This window comes from Aethina tumida, chromosome 1, assembly GCF_024364675.1.
Source record: "Aethina tumida isolate Nest 87 chromosome 1, icAetTumi1.1, whole genome shotgun sequence".
Classification (NCBI taxonomy): Eukaryota; Metazoa; Arthropoda; class Insecta; order Coleoptera; family Nitidulidae; genus Aethina; species Aethina tumida.
The window spans coordinates 74,321,931-74,337,869 of NC_065435.1; the positions used below are offsets into that span (position 1 = coordinate 74,321,931).

Here is a 15,939-nt window from a genome sequence, read left to right on the forward strand (position 1 = left end):
ATTATGGAGTTATCTATCATGTTTGAACCGTTTTAGATGTAATTAACCAGAAAAAATAACATTTTTTAAACACAATAAAATTACTTTTATATTTTTCTTGGGTGTAATTCTAATAAAAATTACAATTAATATCTTCATTACATCAAAGTGAACATTCTAGGCAATACACATGTTTTTCAAATTAAATGCAAATTTAAGCCACTCATTCATGACATAATGTAGGCCAAGGTTGAAAATAAATACAACAGTTAAGAGGAGAATTTTTATTTTTTATATATATACAGACAAAATATTCACAAATTTCTACTAAAAAGATACAATTATGCATGTCTATTACATAAGGATATATATATTTATATAGTTGTGCACATGCATTAAAAGCAAGCAGGTATAAAAAAATTCAAGGAATATTTAGGCGTTTTTTATACAAAAAAATCACAAGTATAGAGATATAACCATCAGTTAGTTGTAACAAATTCCTGCTTTATTTTTTGGATCGTTGATTGAATTTGAATGTTACCTCCAACTGATTGCACACTGTTAAAATAGCAAAAATAAAATATAAGCAATAGTAGATAAAAATAAATATTGAATTTGTGGGTTTAAAAATCAAGTAAAACACTACATTTGAGTATTTAATAAAAATATAAGGTTTCTTTATATACATAAATTTAAAATTTTCAACAATACAAAAAAAAGAAACTTGAATTAACACCACTAGTTACTGGTTCTATTTACTAGCTGTGCAGTATATGATCTACATTCAATTAATATTTACTAAGAACGGTTCTGTTGGCAAAAATTGTAAAAACCACCACAAAAGGACAAATCTCAAGTTTACAATTTGCAAAATTGATTGCAAGATAAGATTCTTTCAGTCAATTTATTGATGGATTTTTGTTTGGATTTTACAAATTTCTTTTAATAAATATCGTAACTTTATACTAAAAACTGAACATGAAGCAAAACGGTGACTATCGAAAGTTAAACGGAAACCCTTTTAAATATTTTTTTATTAACATACGTACGCGTATAACTGGGTTTTATAGAAAGCTTATTTTATTCTTATAACGGAAACACTCCCGAAATTTCAAGAAACGTATCACACGGAAATAAAAAATAAGAACCGATGGTTGATATTAGTTTATTCACCTTCAAGAGCTATTAAAAATTATATAATTACTGCAGTAAAAATTAAGGAAATTTCAAGAATGTTTTTCAAAAGTAATAATTATTTCATAAATACCTCTTATTATAAAAGTCGTTAAATAAATCGATCATTTAAATAAACTATTTAAAAAAAACAAGAACAAAGCATGGTCGAAACTAAAACCCGACCAAACCGTCCAGTTTTGGCTTAAAACTAATTGTAACTACGCACAGAGTTGCCGGAGAAGCCACTGGAACAATCAGTTATTATTAGTTTTAGGGTTGGAACATGCAGAATTTTCAATTTTTATGTGGGGGAGAGAAAAAAAAAAAAGAAATTCCGACTCGGGCGCGCTTCCTCTCTTGAGCCAGCCGATCTAAAGCTTGCTTCGGTAGTTTTATTCCAAGTTTTAAGTAACCTAACGACATTCCCACACTTTCACTGTCTGATCCACACTGCCTGAAATCACGTACGGATGCGTCCTGTGAAAATCTAAAAAAGAAAATAGATAATTAGAATTAAAATAGAAAAGAAGGTTGACTACAGTGTATATTTTTGTAGGAATTCTATTATATGTATATGTAAGAAGTTCCCACCCATGAAATTCAAGAAAGCTCGCACACCTTTGATAGATATTCATAGGAATATTTCTTGATCCATGAATTTAGATAATGCGCTTGTTCCTTTATATAAACAAAGATAAAATAATTAATTCAATTAATATTAATTAAAATGTATTTGAAAAAATAATATGCCATTTCGTTTATAAGAGTAACAACTTTAGACTGAGTTATTATGACGCTCATATGCACTACCGTAAGAATTTTATAGTAACAGTGACAACTATAGAATCCTAAGAACTTGTTTTTCATTTGTTGTATATGCTCGATTAACCCACATTCCATATTCCCCTAATATATATAATAGTAATTCAACAGAAATTACCTAGGGATGTGCAAAAGTGTTTGTGGGCATCCAGAGTTTTCATACAACGCTTATTCCGGAGATCCCACACTCTGAGGGTCTTATCGTCGCTGGCCGAAATCAGGAATTTGCCGCCGGGATGGAAGACTACGCCCCTCACCCAGTTGTCGTGTGCCGTCAACACGAACAGCGCCACCCCAGCACCAACATCCCATATCCTGAAACAATAACAAATCATAAAAACTGTTGATTATATAGATGTAAAACTCCAAACCTGATGGTTTTATCTCTAGAACCCGAGGCCAGGAACGGACCCATATGCGCACCCTTCTTGTTGTCGACGCCGGCTGCCTCGTTGATCGCACCAGCCGCTGAATCTGGCGCCCAGGCAATGCACTCGACCACGTGCTCATGCGCCCTCAACTCGTTCCTACACTCCTTTGATGATACAACCCATACGCGCACCGTCTGGTCATTTGAACAGCTCGCCAACAGAGAACCGTCCGGCGACGCCCTTACCATCCGTACCTACAAATAATATTGAGTAACGAAAACAAATAGAGCAAACAAGAAGGATTTTCTTACCCAATCCCTGTGTCCGGAATAGGTTTTGACACAATAACCAGTTGCCACCTCCCACATCTTGATCGTCTTATCGCGACTGGACGAGATGACGAAATCGCCGGCGGGCATGAAACCGACGCTGCTCACGTTGTGATCGTGGCCCAACATGGTGCGTACACATTCATATGACTGCTGAAAGTCCCACAATTTGATGCTCATATCGGCGCTGCAGCTGACCAATAGTTTGCCAGTCGCGTCGAACGCTGAAATCGCACACTCTTAGTAATGACAATAGCAGAATAATTTAAATACCGTACCGATATCTTGGATAGAATCGGTGTGCCCTTTGAGGGTGCGTTCGTACTCGCCGGTTTCAAAGTCCCACACCTTTAGGGTGGCGTCTTCGCTTGCCGAGACCATTAGACTGAATACTGGGTGGAATATTACCCTAGTAACAGGCGCTCTATGTCCTGAAAATACAATATTGTTAACCAATGATAATTTTATAATAATTATAGTTTATGCCTAACCGGTGAGACAGAATTTCTCAGGCGGCCTCGGTATCCATTCGGCCGGAGAGCGCTTGCCTCGCGTTGGCGCTCCCTCGATGTACTCCTTCTCTGCCTCGTTCAGTTTCGACTCCAGTTCCATCACTTTCTTCTGCAACCGAATCACGGATGTCCATTTCTTCTCGAGCAGACCGCCGAATTTCCGTTCGACTTCGCCGGGCATGTCTGCCTCCTTTTTGAACGCCTCCAAAGCGTCCACGTACCCATTGCTGTTCAGATAGTCAGCGATGGCTTTATTACTGGAAAGAAAACATCAATTTTAAGTTTTGTTTTTCTGAAATGGAGAAAAATTGTGTCAATTACATAGGATGTTAACAAACAGGACAAATTCCTTTGAGGTAGGTCTCTATATTGTTGACATCGCTAGAAACTTAACATGCTTCCGAAAAATGTTTTACAATATTGTTAAAAAATAAGCAACCGCCTTAACAAAAAGAAACAACTCTTTTTATAGACAGGCCAATTGGAACAATCAATAAACGAAATCCTATCTTGTCTTCTAGACAAATAAGAAATAATACAATAATACTGAGTCACACAATATCACTGTGCAGTAGGCTAATCAGACATCGACTGATGAACAAAATTTGCAGGGTGTATTTGAATAAAGAAACTATTGGTATAAAAAAATATATATATTCGAATAAGACAAAAATTTGCACAAAAATATATTAATTGTCGTCGAGAATTTTGGCGAGGGGGTACTTTGGAGTGATAAATCCAAGAATAGGATCATATGGTAAATAACAAGTTGATGATAAAATATGACGAAGGAAACGTTATGATTTGGGATTCCTTTTCTTGACATGATATAGGACTATTACAGAAAATTATTGGTAAAATGGGCCGTTTCATGGATAGAGATATCATGAGAGATGTAATGGAACTATTTGCCAACGATAATTTGAAAGTTTCAAAATTTAAAATATTTTGATTGTATTTAATTAGAAGTGTGCTTTTATAAAAATGTAAGAACATTAAAAAAACAGTTACTAATGACATCGGTTAGATCGTTAATGTTAATAAAAAAAGTTTTAATCGGCAATAAAAATACTATTTAATAAGTTTTGTTCATTTAAACATTCACAAGTAATGTATTTTTTAAAATTTAAATTACATGTTAAGTCTCAGCATATGAGGGCACTGAATACATAATTTTCTTCATCGTCGTTTTCTGTTTCACTACTAGTCTGAAGCTTCTTGACAATATCAGTTTCATGTAAGTCGCATATCTTGTCTGGAAAGCACGTGACCACAATATAATTTAAAAATAGTAAAAATACATTTTTTAAAGAATTCATATTATTCAGGCATTTTCCAGATTTTCGGTGCATCTCTGTCTTATAGACTCGACCAGTTTCAAAATATACGACATGGTGATATTAATACTTTGATCACGCGCCATTTTAGAGTTTTTTGGAATCGTTACACGTTGAAACACATTTTTAACGGCATCGTTTCTCCAATATATGATAGCAAATTGTTTAATATACCCCAGCAAATAAATAAATCCATGTGTGAAGCATGCCAACATTATAATTGAATTACTATTATGTGATACAATGTGTACAACAAATTTTTATGCGTTTAGTACCTATACGACTTCTAACACAAACTGGACCTCAAAATATCTGCTCTCACTGCCCTGTGATTCAGTGAGTGATCTTGGGCAAATTGAAATGGAGTCTTAGTATTTTTAGTTAACACCAGGTTTTCTTGCAGGTCTGCGAACAAACAAACCCTCATTTACAAACATTTTTCTCACAGTACTTGAACTAATTTCAGCAACTCTCATTTCCAAATTGACTATAAGTTAAGTTAACGATAAGAACTTTTCTGTATTCGAATTATAAAGATGTTATTTCCAAAAACCTAGATTTTATTTCAAATTTTCGATTTTATCCAATATTTTTTGTATGGTAGATATCACTTGTACAATTTTTCTTATTTTTTAATTACATGGGAAACGACTGACTTATTTAGCCGTAAACTCTTAGCATACTCTACTTATTTCTCTCGGTCTTGGTAACGCTGAATTATAATTTTTCTTACAATGTATAATACAGTTTCACCACGATCCATTATTAAATAACTACAATAAGCAAAAACAGGTAGTAAATAATCGAATGAAATCCGGGAGGGCAATGAAATCTTAGTAGATGCCACAATAACAAAAATATAGCTTATATTGTTGTTATGTAAAGTAATTATGGCCACTACTGTATATGTATATCGTTCGTTTCTAGTGAAATAAAGAGTGATTTACCTAACTTAATCATTAAAAATTTATGAAGAACAGAAAAAAGTATTGATTGCATTTTTTTAACTTGACTTTAACTACTTTTGTAATTTATTTCCAACATAATTCCATCTCCCGTTTCACCGGAAGTGACATCAACTTGCTTATTTTTAATGAAACATCCTATATATTTTTAGATTTTAAAATTCTACATGTACCTGTAAATAAAATGGCTACACCATGTTCTATACCTAAATACAATAGTTTTTGAGTTATTTTTCCAAAAATGTTGACCAATTGATGGAGTAACTAAAATGTTTGCAAACCCAGCAATTTTGATGGTGGAAAGTTTATTTTTGGCAAACATGTTAATCAAAGACCATCCTTTAAGAAGTCATTATTAGTCTCCCGAATTTTATATAGGGTACATGGTAAATGTAAATAACATTTAATTTTATGCATGTTAAAACATTATTAATTTTGTTATTTTCAAAGGAACGTCATGGATGTTTTAGCAAAATTAAACTGAATATTAAAAAAACAAAGTTGATATCACTTTTGACGAAACTGGAAATTAATATTTGTTCAAAATAAATAAGAAAAGTACTTCAAGTTAAGTTATAATTGTTATACAAATTTCAAGTCAATATCATTTTCTATTCTCCATAAACTTTTATTGAATAAATTAAATTTTAATGTAATGTTTTATTAAAACAGAAATATAACAACCCTAACATTTGATCCAACATTTTTATTATAACGTTGCACCATTTCTTATAAAGAATAAATTTTTTAATGAAATATATGATGAAAATTGTTGCCTTCTTTGTGATCACATCCGTGAACACCCTGTATAATAGAATAAAGGTTCACAATACTAAAAACGGAAAAGCAATTAATTAAACACATTTTAATGCAGTAATACTTATTTAAACGAGACGAATGAATTGAATATTCATACCGGTAAACTCGATAGTAATTTTAATCGAGCACCGCTATAATTTTCATATAGAAAATAGTTAAACTTTGTTATCCATAACTTTTTTAAATTATTACTTCAGTTTCTACTAGTTTTTTGCATAATCATTAAACTTTGTGTTGCTTAGTTTTTTTAATAACATATTACTTTAAATTACTCAGTTGACTATTAAAAATATGTATTTCCTAGTAGTTTCTTGTTAGTTATTAAAAATAACTGATTTATTTAATTTACTTCAAGATTCTATAAGAAAAATATTATACATTTTATTAATTCCCACACACCATAACAAATTTCATTGATTTAAACCATAACAAGGCATTTCCAAACACAAACAAACAGAATATTTTTCCAAGGATCCATCGACCGACCACGTGACAATAGAAGTTGTGTGGGTCGAAAATTCTTTTCACGACCGTAAGGAAAAGCCGTGTGACCGTGAAAACGATCGAATTTTCCTGCCCACGGCCCGCTCAAAATCAATCTTTGCGTGTTCCGTCGACGTCGCGGGGGTGGGAGAAGCGTCGCATCGATCGGAGGGCGGTTGCGTCGTCCATGTAACGATGCACCGGATGCACGAAAATAAACCGAAACCTACGCGACGCATTTTAGAAAGGAGCGCCTGCTTACCTTTGAATTTTTAACGATTCGCGCGCTAGAGGAAATAGAAAGTACCACTAGATTTGAATACGGCGTGGAATTAATTGTACCGTTAGACACCGTACGTAAGTACGTACTCTGGATGTACGTTGATACAAAGAAAGATTTTCTGCGAAAACGCTGATGTAATTTCTACAATCACTTTCTAATCGATGCAGAAGTTGCCCGGGGGCCTTCTTGGGGTTTCTTCGATGAACTACGGGCTTCTGTTAGGAGTTATAAACGCAACAAATCAGGGCTTCCGTCCTGGTTAGCTGCAAATCACATTGAAACGAATTCCGAGTTGTGTTTTGACTAGATTTCAATGACCCTGAAAGAACGACGGGGTCAGGAATGTTGGATTTATCGACGTCCAACACAAAAACATGTACAAGTTTGCAAGTGGACGTTGATGATTAATGCGTCCTTTACGTACGGAAAAACTGGTATGCTGTTTAAATAATGAGATAATCCATAAAAATGTCAACGTGCGCCTTTAAACAAACGATTATCGATCGTATGAATGAATAACTTTCATTGTTTGTTTGTTCGATAATTGTCACGGTTTAAAATAAAAATACTTACAGCTCTTCTCGCTGGCGTTGGGACAAAACCATTTTCATGATACGATTGATCCGAAGCTTCCGTTATCAATTTCCTTATTGCATTACCTGCAATTAAAACAATTACTTTAAACACAATAAACGATTAATTACTAATCGCGATTATGTGACATTTTTTTAATTTTTATTTACATAAACGATAAGATGATCTTGGATGTAGCGATGACGCAATTGCAAAATTCATTTGCATTTCTCCACTAATGATTCAGACGTAAATTCGATTTAGACCTCGTGCAAAACGCAATTACGAATCTTTTCATGAAAATAAACAAAAACATCAACAAAAAATTATGCTCAGATATTTCAATTTTGAGGTAAAACCGTGTCGATAGTTATACGCAAATTCGATATTCATTGTCAAAGAAGGAAAATATTGTAATATTTATTGAATTCTCCTTATGAAATTTATTTTGTTAAAGTTATTTAATATGCATTTGTTGAACTATTTATTATAAATATAACATAACAGTATGTTTTGCACATTCCTGAATGATTTTAAAGTTCTCATCAAAACAGATGTTAGAATTAACAAATCGATCCTCAAAACACCCATGGAAAAAAAATCGATAAATCAGCTGATTTTGTCGAATTAACAACTGTCAAAACAAAGAGCACATATTGCGAATTTACCGGAATTTCTGTGTTTATGGCAAAGTTGTAAATATTGAATGCTGTGACATGACTTTTTTTTGTAAACGTGCACACGGATTTTTCGGATTTGTACACCATACGGTACCCATGAAATTTCGCCTCGGGAATTTTAAAACAGTCATCGATTCAATGACAGATGTCAAGTGCAAAGTGTATTGTGTTCACGTCATTAACTTTTCGTAACTTTCTTGACTTCTATTAGCTTTTTTTCCAACCCAGTTGCGATGTGAACACAACGTTAGAGTCCAATCGGAACGTTGCGACCGTCCGACAGCCCAATTTTCGGCCTCGGATTCCGCGAGAGAACTCGGTTTTCGGTCGCCCGTCTACCAAAACAGTTGTTCCACACCGTTTTCGTGCCAGTTTCCGGCCCCCATTGCGATTTTTTTCACATAGAGACGATAAAATCAATATTTCGGCCATTTTGCTTGGGCTCTGCGATCCGCACAATTGGCACACACAAACTGGTACAATTTAACGATAGTCGTACCACGAAAACGGCACGTTGCTACTTACAAGGGTCGCAGGATAGGTTCTGAAGCACGGTCCTCACAAAACAACGGATTTCTCGAGGAATTTACGGCGAAAAACTACTCGACGACCGCGACACTTTTACAACACGGATCACAATGCGCAAAGAAATTCAACTGACTAATCTCACAATGTTGCCAACCCACACTTGGTTCGTTCGATAACACACCAAATATATATTAGTACGTTTTAAAATTAATGATTTTTTATAATTATTTTGTTGGATTGTTTATTTGATTTGAAAACATTATGCAATTTGAAAGTTTCTGATATTTCTTACAGTTTACTGCCATTTTTGATAATAAAATAATTATACATATATATTTTTTAATTTATTCATTTACATACAAAAGATGTGTTATTATTATTATTATAATACATCTTCCTCCATTTTAGTTTTTTATTATTATCATTTACTTGCTCATCTTTATTGTTATAATTATTATATTACTTTATAGTGTTTATTTGGCGACTAGTTTTGGTCATAAAACTTACAAAAACAAAATCAAAACTGAAGGCTTTATATTTTTTACAATTGGGTATGATTTATTATAATAAAACTAAAAATTTATTAAATTTCTTAATTTATTAATTACAAACAGAAAATGTTTTATTAAAATTGTTATGAGTTTTCTTTCTCTTGTTCAGTTTCATTTTTATCATTTTCCAGCTTTTCTGATTCCATATTTTTATTCTTATCATTTGAATCATTACAATCTGTGGCATTTTCTTTTGAATCAGATTCACTTTTGTGTCCTTCAGTTTCATCTTCGGATTCACTTGATTCACTGCTTTCCTTCTTTTCAGTTTTGTTCTTTTTAGCGTTTTTCATCCTTTGCTTCTTTTTTAGACGTTTAGCACGTTTTTTCGCCGTCTTTTCCTCCGCCTGTTTCTTATAATCCTCCAGTTTTTGCTTGTATTCATTGTCAAGTCTTTCCTATAATTAAATCAATGAGGACATTGGGATAAAAGCAATAAAGAAGAAAAAATATGACTAACTCTTTCACCCCTCTCTTGCATGTACTTTTGCCTGGCATATTCCTTGCGTCTCAAGTGTCTGTAAACATGAAACTCTCCTGAACCTGCACCAGCACTGGAACCCATGACATTCCTGACGAAATCGGGAACATTCGGAACCCCTTTTTCTTTCGGAGTCTCGGGTATTATTACAGGTTTTTCCTAAAATCAACAGAAACATGATAATGAACTTTTAATATGAATTTTGATAATTACAGGATTTTTCATCAGCTTTTCTAGCTTGAGTCTCTGTAAATCCGTGGTGTTTCGCACGATAATCGGTTTCTTTTCCTCCTTGTCATTTTCTTTTTCTTTTGTTTTGTTCATTTTTCTTGTAATATTTCTTGACTTGTTTACAATTGGGTTAACCTAAAATCTATACGAGATGCGCTGTTGACACATTTTCTTCAACTGCAATATTTTAACAAGTGAATAATTATGATCTTAAAACTTGAAAGTATGAATAACAAAACAATTTTTTAGTAAGAGATAAATTAATAATTTAAGTTGTTTTTGGAAGTACAATTAGTTTATTTGTTCAAAATAAAATAAGTGCGGCAACGATGCATAAAAATGTGAAGTGCGAAGAACCAGTGCGGACAACACAACAGGTCTTAACTCCCTACGTTTCTTTCACTTTTCTTTGTTAGAAAATGTGAAACTGGAAAAAAATTAGATTAGTTTCGTGGTCGAGCGATGTGCGGATGGTAGGTGTCGGGCGCGGTAAGTGCACCTCGCGTCTAAAAATACCCATTATGTAAAAAGCGTGCGTCGAAACTGCGATCGAATCTCACGCCCACCGAATTGTCAATTTGACACAAGTTAGATGCGAACATCCGTAACTAAACACGGGACAGTTTAGGCAATGGTCGTAGTAAGTGGGAGTTGGGCAAAATATGCGGTCAAATACCCAACCCCCGCGGCCAACAACGACATGGTGATAAGCGGCGAGGCACCAACGATGGCGGCGAAGGCAGTGCTCATTTGCCGACAGAACTCACACCATTTCAACGAGAGAACTCTGACCCTCGATCAGCCCGTCAAGATTGGACGGTCGGTCGCCAGGGCGAAGGCTGCCTCCAACAACGCGATCTTCGATTGCAAGGTGTTGTCTAGGCACCACGCACTTCTCTGGTACAAAGACGGGAAGTTCTACTTGCAGGTAAATCGATTGAATCGTTAATTGCGTTCGTCAGCTGGGGAGTTATGAGTTGTGAGATGATAACGCTACGGTTGTTTTTGCCTGTTGCTATTTTTATCCTTTTGTCTTGTTTTTTATTTACATATGTATAAATCAGCTGTTTATATGACCAACTTATATTTATTGCCTTTTATCAATTTCTTTCTATTTGTTTTTTAAAATGGAATGATTAAAAGCTATTGTTTAAATAATGAAACGTGTCATTAGCACTTCGTTATACAGTAGATAATTTTTGTTTACTTAGCACTTTTCAAAAATTGCTGTAAATAAGCATAAAAAATCAGTAGTAAATTATGAACAGGTTTTGAGTGTTTGTGTCAGTTGGTTATTGATTGTTTAATAAAAATTCCAACCGTTTATAGCTTTAACATTTGTCTGAGTAATTTATATTTTTAGAATTTTCACCTTCTTTAATATTCACATACTAATGTTTTAAGATTCACTTTTCTAGTTATAAAAACGAATAAATTAAAGTAGTTAATATATTTTAACATATTAATGAAATTACAATAAAAATCTTAAGAAAAATTAATACTTGGTATAGTTAAAAATAGACAAGTTATTTCTAAGACTAGAATTTATTTAAATAAAGCTAGGAATTAACAAAAAATTATTATTGTTATTATTATGTTTTACGTTATTAGTTCGGACACAACAATTTCATGTTTAAAAAACACATAATCGTAAAAAATATAAAAATAAACGTATATTCTTATTTCCATTTTCGTCTGTTTGTTTTTATAGTGCTACCCTTTTTCCTGCCTAGATAAATACCAAAATAACGTTTGTTTATCGTGTTGCGTTTCATCGAAAACTTGACACGATTACTCATTTATTCCGTTTTCAAAATGGATCTCCGTAAAGTTTTACGATCAAAACAGAAATAATCGCAGCACGCAAATAGAAATTTGCCAAAGCCTATATCTATAAATAGTTCAAAAACATTCCACACGGAATTGTTCCAAACGCCCGCTTCTAATTGAAAGTTTCGATTTGTCCAATAGGATACGAAGAGCAGCAATGGCACGTTCGTGAACAACATACGTCTGACTGCGGAAAGCGAAAATCACGAGGTCAGTTCCGGGGACATCGTCCAGTTCGGCGTCAACGTCGTCGAGAATAACAGACAGGTGACGCACGGATGCATCGTCGCGACGCTCCGTCTCTATTTGCCGGACGGCAAGGAGGCGAAAGCCAGCCCCACGATCACCGAGGGCGATAGGCTAGGTAAAACATAAATTTATACACGGAAATAAGAAAATCGATAACGAATCTAGGACGTTGTTCGATTCGAATCCGAGTTCTTTGCCCCCTTACAAATGAATCCAATTATGTGTTTAGGTTCGGTGCCGTTGGACGACTTGTACAAACTTAACCAGGTGATCCAGGAGGCGAAACAGCGTGAGCAATGCCTCGAAATGAAACTGGCGGCGATGCAGCAGATCGTCGACGAAACGAAGAAATCGGCAGACAAAAGCTGGCAAGCTTATGTAGGGGAAGAACGGTTGCTGAGCCGCGTCTCCACCCTCGAAAGTCAATTGCAGCAGGCCAGCAAAAATTTTGGCGAAGATCGTATCAGGGAAGAACTGGCTAAAGTCCAGAAGTTGAACGAATCGTATCAGGTTTCTGCCAAGGAGACACTCGAAAAACTGCACGCGCAACGGCTGGAAGCGATGGCCTCGGCCACGGAACAAGAGAGGGCACGGATTTCTGCCGAACAAGAGACGTTGTTGGTCAGGCAACAACTTACGCAGTCACAATTTGAACTTGAGGTGAATTTCGCGTAATTTCCACGTGTCAGTTTCGAAAATGATTTCGTTGTTGTTTCAGGAGGTCGCCCAGATATTGACGGAGCAACAGAAAAAAGCAGAAGAAGAGCGGCAAATGATGCAAAAACGAATCGACGAGTTGGAAAATAAGCTTGCTGAAACTGAACGGATGCATGACTTGCTCAAAGAAACGAATGCTTTAATGGATGGCGAGGAGAATAATGTAATTATGCTTGCTATATTTTGCACGTTTGTGTGACTGTTGTATTTTACAGAAATCGAGCCTTATCTATAATGATTTGAAAATGAAGGAGGATCTGTTACTCGCCGAAAACGAGGAAGGAAAAACGGACAAACGATCGAACGGAATACAAAATCATATCACTTTATCTGTAAGTTACATTTAATACAGTTCTTTTCGTTGAAATCATTGTTAAATTTAAATATTTAGGTTAGACCAGTAGAAGATGAAAGCCAAAAAGAAAAAGCGGACCAACAAAACGAACAACACGAAACGCCAGAAACCGATGTTGAGACCCTCGAAGTTAAACATAAACATGTCCACTTCAACCTTCCGGAAGACGTAAGTAAAAACAAATTTCAAAGAAACGAAGATTATAATGCCGGTTTTAGACGACAGTTGAAGGTGAAAGTGGAGGTGACACAACGGACGAGGAGTCTCTAGTCGGAGATACACAAACAATCAGCGACACGTCGGAAAAAGGTGACTACGTCGATTCTCACACTTTAAAATACCAGTTCCAGTCGGCACAAAATGAGCTAAAGCGTAAAATAGAAGTATTGGAAGCACTCTCTAACGTGAACAAGATAAAATTAACAGAACTGACGAACGAACTTAGCGAAGAAAAGGAAAAAAGTATGAACAGATTGCGAGAGAACGAATCGTTGAAGGAGGAACTGTCGCAGTTTGAACAGAAATGGAAGGAGAGCTGCAACGAGAGTCAACAGTTGCGGGACAAGGTGGAAAGTCTGTCCGCGAAACTCGAAGAGAAGTCGGATAGCAATGAGAGACTGGTAACGTTCCAACAACTGGTGGATGTGGAAGAGGAGCTAGTGTTGCTCAAGGAGCGGTTCGCCAAGATCGGCGACGAGAAGCTGAAACTACAGCACGAGCTTTACAGCCTGACGGAACAGTACAAAGTGGTGTGCAATAGGTCGTACAACAAACATTTTTTCTATATCGCCCCGCTGGTCATAATGGTGTTATATTTGTTGATCAGCGCGATGATTTCCTGATTCACGGCGATCCTTTTGATTTTTTTTTATTTCTTTTTCGAGTTCTTACTGAAAATCATCAATGCGACGTAACACACGAATTTACGACTGACGCGTGGACGTTTTGATAATTGATAATAATGTATATAAATATTTATTCGCAACGGTTTGTTGGGTGTCCGTTTTAGCTGGGCAGAATTTCTTTTGTCTTTATATTCTTTATATGAGACACAGGAAATATTTAATCTTATTATAAATATACTTATATCAGATGCGATGTTCTTGTTGCGCAATTAAAGTGGATACTCAACAGACTCGTAAATTAACACAAGAGCACCAAATGAGAGGGGTAATAGTAATATAGAAGTGTGCATTTTTGTTGAATGTTTATACATACATTTGTTGATATGCTTAGAAATGTAAATTTGTTTAATATATATAGTAAGAACGATCCTAAATGATTTTAATCAAAAAGTTTAGTCCAATTTACATATATCGACTCGTGGACGAGAGTACAAGCTTGTTTTTTTTACTATTTATTTTATTTTATATTCATATGCCATATTTTGTATATTGTTTCTAATTCTTAAAGTAATTAAAGCCCTAGATTTTCGATTTTTGCCTTTTTATATCTTCACACCGAATCGAAGCACGTACACATATATCATTAGTTAAATTCGAATTCTGTTTGCTGTGAAGTTGTGAAACGGCTCAGATTGGCGTGCACAAAGTTTTCGAAAGGTTTATGCGAGTTTATAATAAATAATTGGTAATAACAATGTGATTCAAACTAAATAAAATTGTACAAACTAGTAAACGAATCTGTTATCTGCCAAAATTAATTTCTAGGGAAATTACTACTGGAAGTTGTTTTTGATGCAGAGTTTATTTGTAGTGAGATTATTTATGTATTATTTGTCCATTATTTTTATTATATTAGAATTTGTATAGTTAATTTAATTTTTATAGTAGTTGTATATGAACATTATATGGTGTATTTAAAGAAAATTAATAAAATCATACACATTTTAACAGGCTGTTTTTTTTAATATTTGAAAATATTAAAATTACACAATGAAAGCAATACAACAATTTGAGTAATGAGATTCGCATCTTTAAACTTTTTTCTATTTCTATATAATTCCCACAATCTGATTTATTGAGTTGATACAGTTTGTCATTTATTAATATTAAAATTATTATTATTTATTTATAAAGCAAATCAAATAATCAGATGTCTGTTATTTTAATTATTATTTTTAAATTAATAAGCTTATAACTGTTTGTATGTCGTTTAAATAAATATGTATCTTATCTTCGTGTACCTTTTAAACAATCTTGTTATGATAATATGAGTTGTATCTCAGACTGCTTGAAAGTAAATTAAATTATTTCCTATAGTAAGATTAAAAGACTTATGAATGAATTAAATATCCAATATTCGTTTAGTTCGAACAAATCAGTGCAAGATACCACTTATCAAATTGGTGAATGTTGTAACGTCTTTGGATTTGGATTCTTAGTAGAATACATTCATAATAAATGCGAAATTCACTCGGTGAATAAAAAGTGTTAACGGTATTGTAATGTTAGTTGCATAATATTGACAGTAAAATAATTGAGATTAAACTTAAATAAACATTCAAATTTTTACTTTAATTATAGACGCCTAAACACTCAATTTCAAATTTATATATGTATTAAAAGCTACGTGGATTTTCTAAACATAGGAGAGTTTATTAAAGGGCAATAAAAATGTTTTTTTCTTTATTTTTTTTTATATAAAATTTAAAAAAATTTTTTACAAATGCTGTACTCAATATCCTATTTCGATACACTTGTGGTAT

At 34.1% G+C, this 15,939-nt stretch overlaps 3 protein-coding genes across 3 annotated transcripts; 1 reads left to right on the forward strand and 2 right to left on the reverse strand.

Moving 5' to 3' along the window:
• Window positions 1–248: 248 nt before the first annotated feature.
• On the reverse strand, window positions 249–9,003 carry LOC109603156 (lissencephaly-1 homolog). The gene is made up of 8 exons (XM_020019622.2): window positions 8,855–9,003; window positions 7,650–7,735; window positions 3,169–3,446; window positions 2,956–3,108; window positions 2,660–2,901; window positions 2,349–2,602; window positions 2,096–2,292; window positions 249–1,642 (listed from the first exon to the last, which is right to left on the reverse strand). The coding sequence occupies exons 2-8, from the start codon at window positions 7,685–7,687 to the stop codon at window positions 1,569–1,571; spliced, it is 1,236 nt and encodes a 411-aa protein (XP_019875181.1). The 5' UTR covers window positions 7,688–7,735; window positions 8,855–9,003; the 3' UTR covers window positions 249–1,568.
• Window positions 9,004–9,436: 433 nt separating this feature from the next.
• On the reverse strand, window positions 9,437–11,021 carry LOC109604167 (PRKR-interacting protein 1 homolog). Its single transcript, XM_020020699.2, has 4 exons — window positions 10,888–11,021; window positions 10,103–10,262; window positions 9,869–10,048; window positions 9,437–9,806 (listed from the first exon to the last, which is right to left on the reverse strand). The coding sequence occupies exons 2-4, from the start codon at window positions 10,211–10,213 to the stop codon at window positions 9,492–9,494; spliced, it is 606 nt and encodes a 201-aa protein (XP_019876258.1). The 5' UTR covers window positions 10,214–10,262; window positions 10,888–11,021; the 3' UTR covers window positions 9,437–9,491.
• Window positions 10,209–15,124, forward strand: LOC109604157 (sarcolemmal membrane-associated protein). Its single transcript, XM_020020689.2, has 7 exons — window positions 10,209–11,048; window positions 12,092–12,314; window positions 12,429–12,859; window positions 12,918–13,079; window positions 13,132–13,248; window positions 13,308–13,439; window positions 13,490–15,124. The coding sequence occupies exons 1-7, from the start codon at window positions 10,752–10,754 to the stop codon at window positions 14,111–14,113; spliced, it is 1,986 nt and encodes a 661-aa protein (XP_019876248.1). The 5' UTR covers window positions 10,209–10,751; the 3' UTR covers window positions 14,114–15,124.
• The last annotated feature ends 815 nt before the right edge of the window (window positions 15,125–15,939 follow it).

What these genes read in the sequence shown, in the direction of transcription:
- LOC109603156 (XM_020019622.2), bottom strand. Translation starts at nt 7,687, where the DNA reads ATGAAAATGGTTTTGTCCCAACGCCAGCGAGAAGAGCT. An exon ending in TGAGAAATTCTGTCTCACCG is followed by an intron (nt 3,109 to 3,168) that starts GTTAGGCATAAA and finishes TTGTATTTTCAG; the next exon opens with GACATAGAGCGCCTGTTACT. An exon ending in CGATTCTATCCAAGATATCG is followed by an intron (nt 2,902 to 2,955) that starts GTACGGTATTTA and finishes GTGCGATTTCAG; the next exon opens with CGTTCGACGCGACTGGCAAA.
- LOC109604167 (XM_020020699.2), bottom strand. Translation starts at nt 10,213, where the DNA reads ATGAACAAAACAAAAGAAAAAGAAAATGACAAGGAGGAAAAGAAACCG. An exon ending in AAAAGCTGATGAAAAATCCT is followed by an intron (nt 10,049 to 10,102) that starts GTAATTATCAAA and finishes TGTTGATTTTAG; the next exon opens with GAAAAACCTGTAATAATACC. An exon ending in TGCAAGAGAGGGGTGAAAGA is followed by an intron (nt 9,807 to 9,868) that starts GTTAGTCATATT and finishes ATTTAATTATAG; the next exon opens with GAAAGACTTGACAATGAATA.
- LOC109604157 (XM_020020689.2), top strand. Translation starts at nt 10,752, where the DNA reads ATGGTCGTAGTAAGTGGGAGTTGGGCAAAATATGCGGTCAAATACCCA. An exon ending in ACGGGAAGTTCTACTTGCAG is followed by an intron (nt 11,049 to 12,091) that starts GTAAATCGATTG and finishes TTTGTCCAATAG; the next exon opens with GATACGAAGAGCAGCAATGG. An exon ending in TGGATGGCGAGGAGAATAAT is followed by an intron (nt 13,080 to 13,131) that starts GTAATTATGCTT and finishes TGTATTTTACAG; the next exon opens with AAATCGAGCCTTATCTATAA.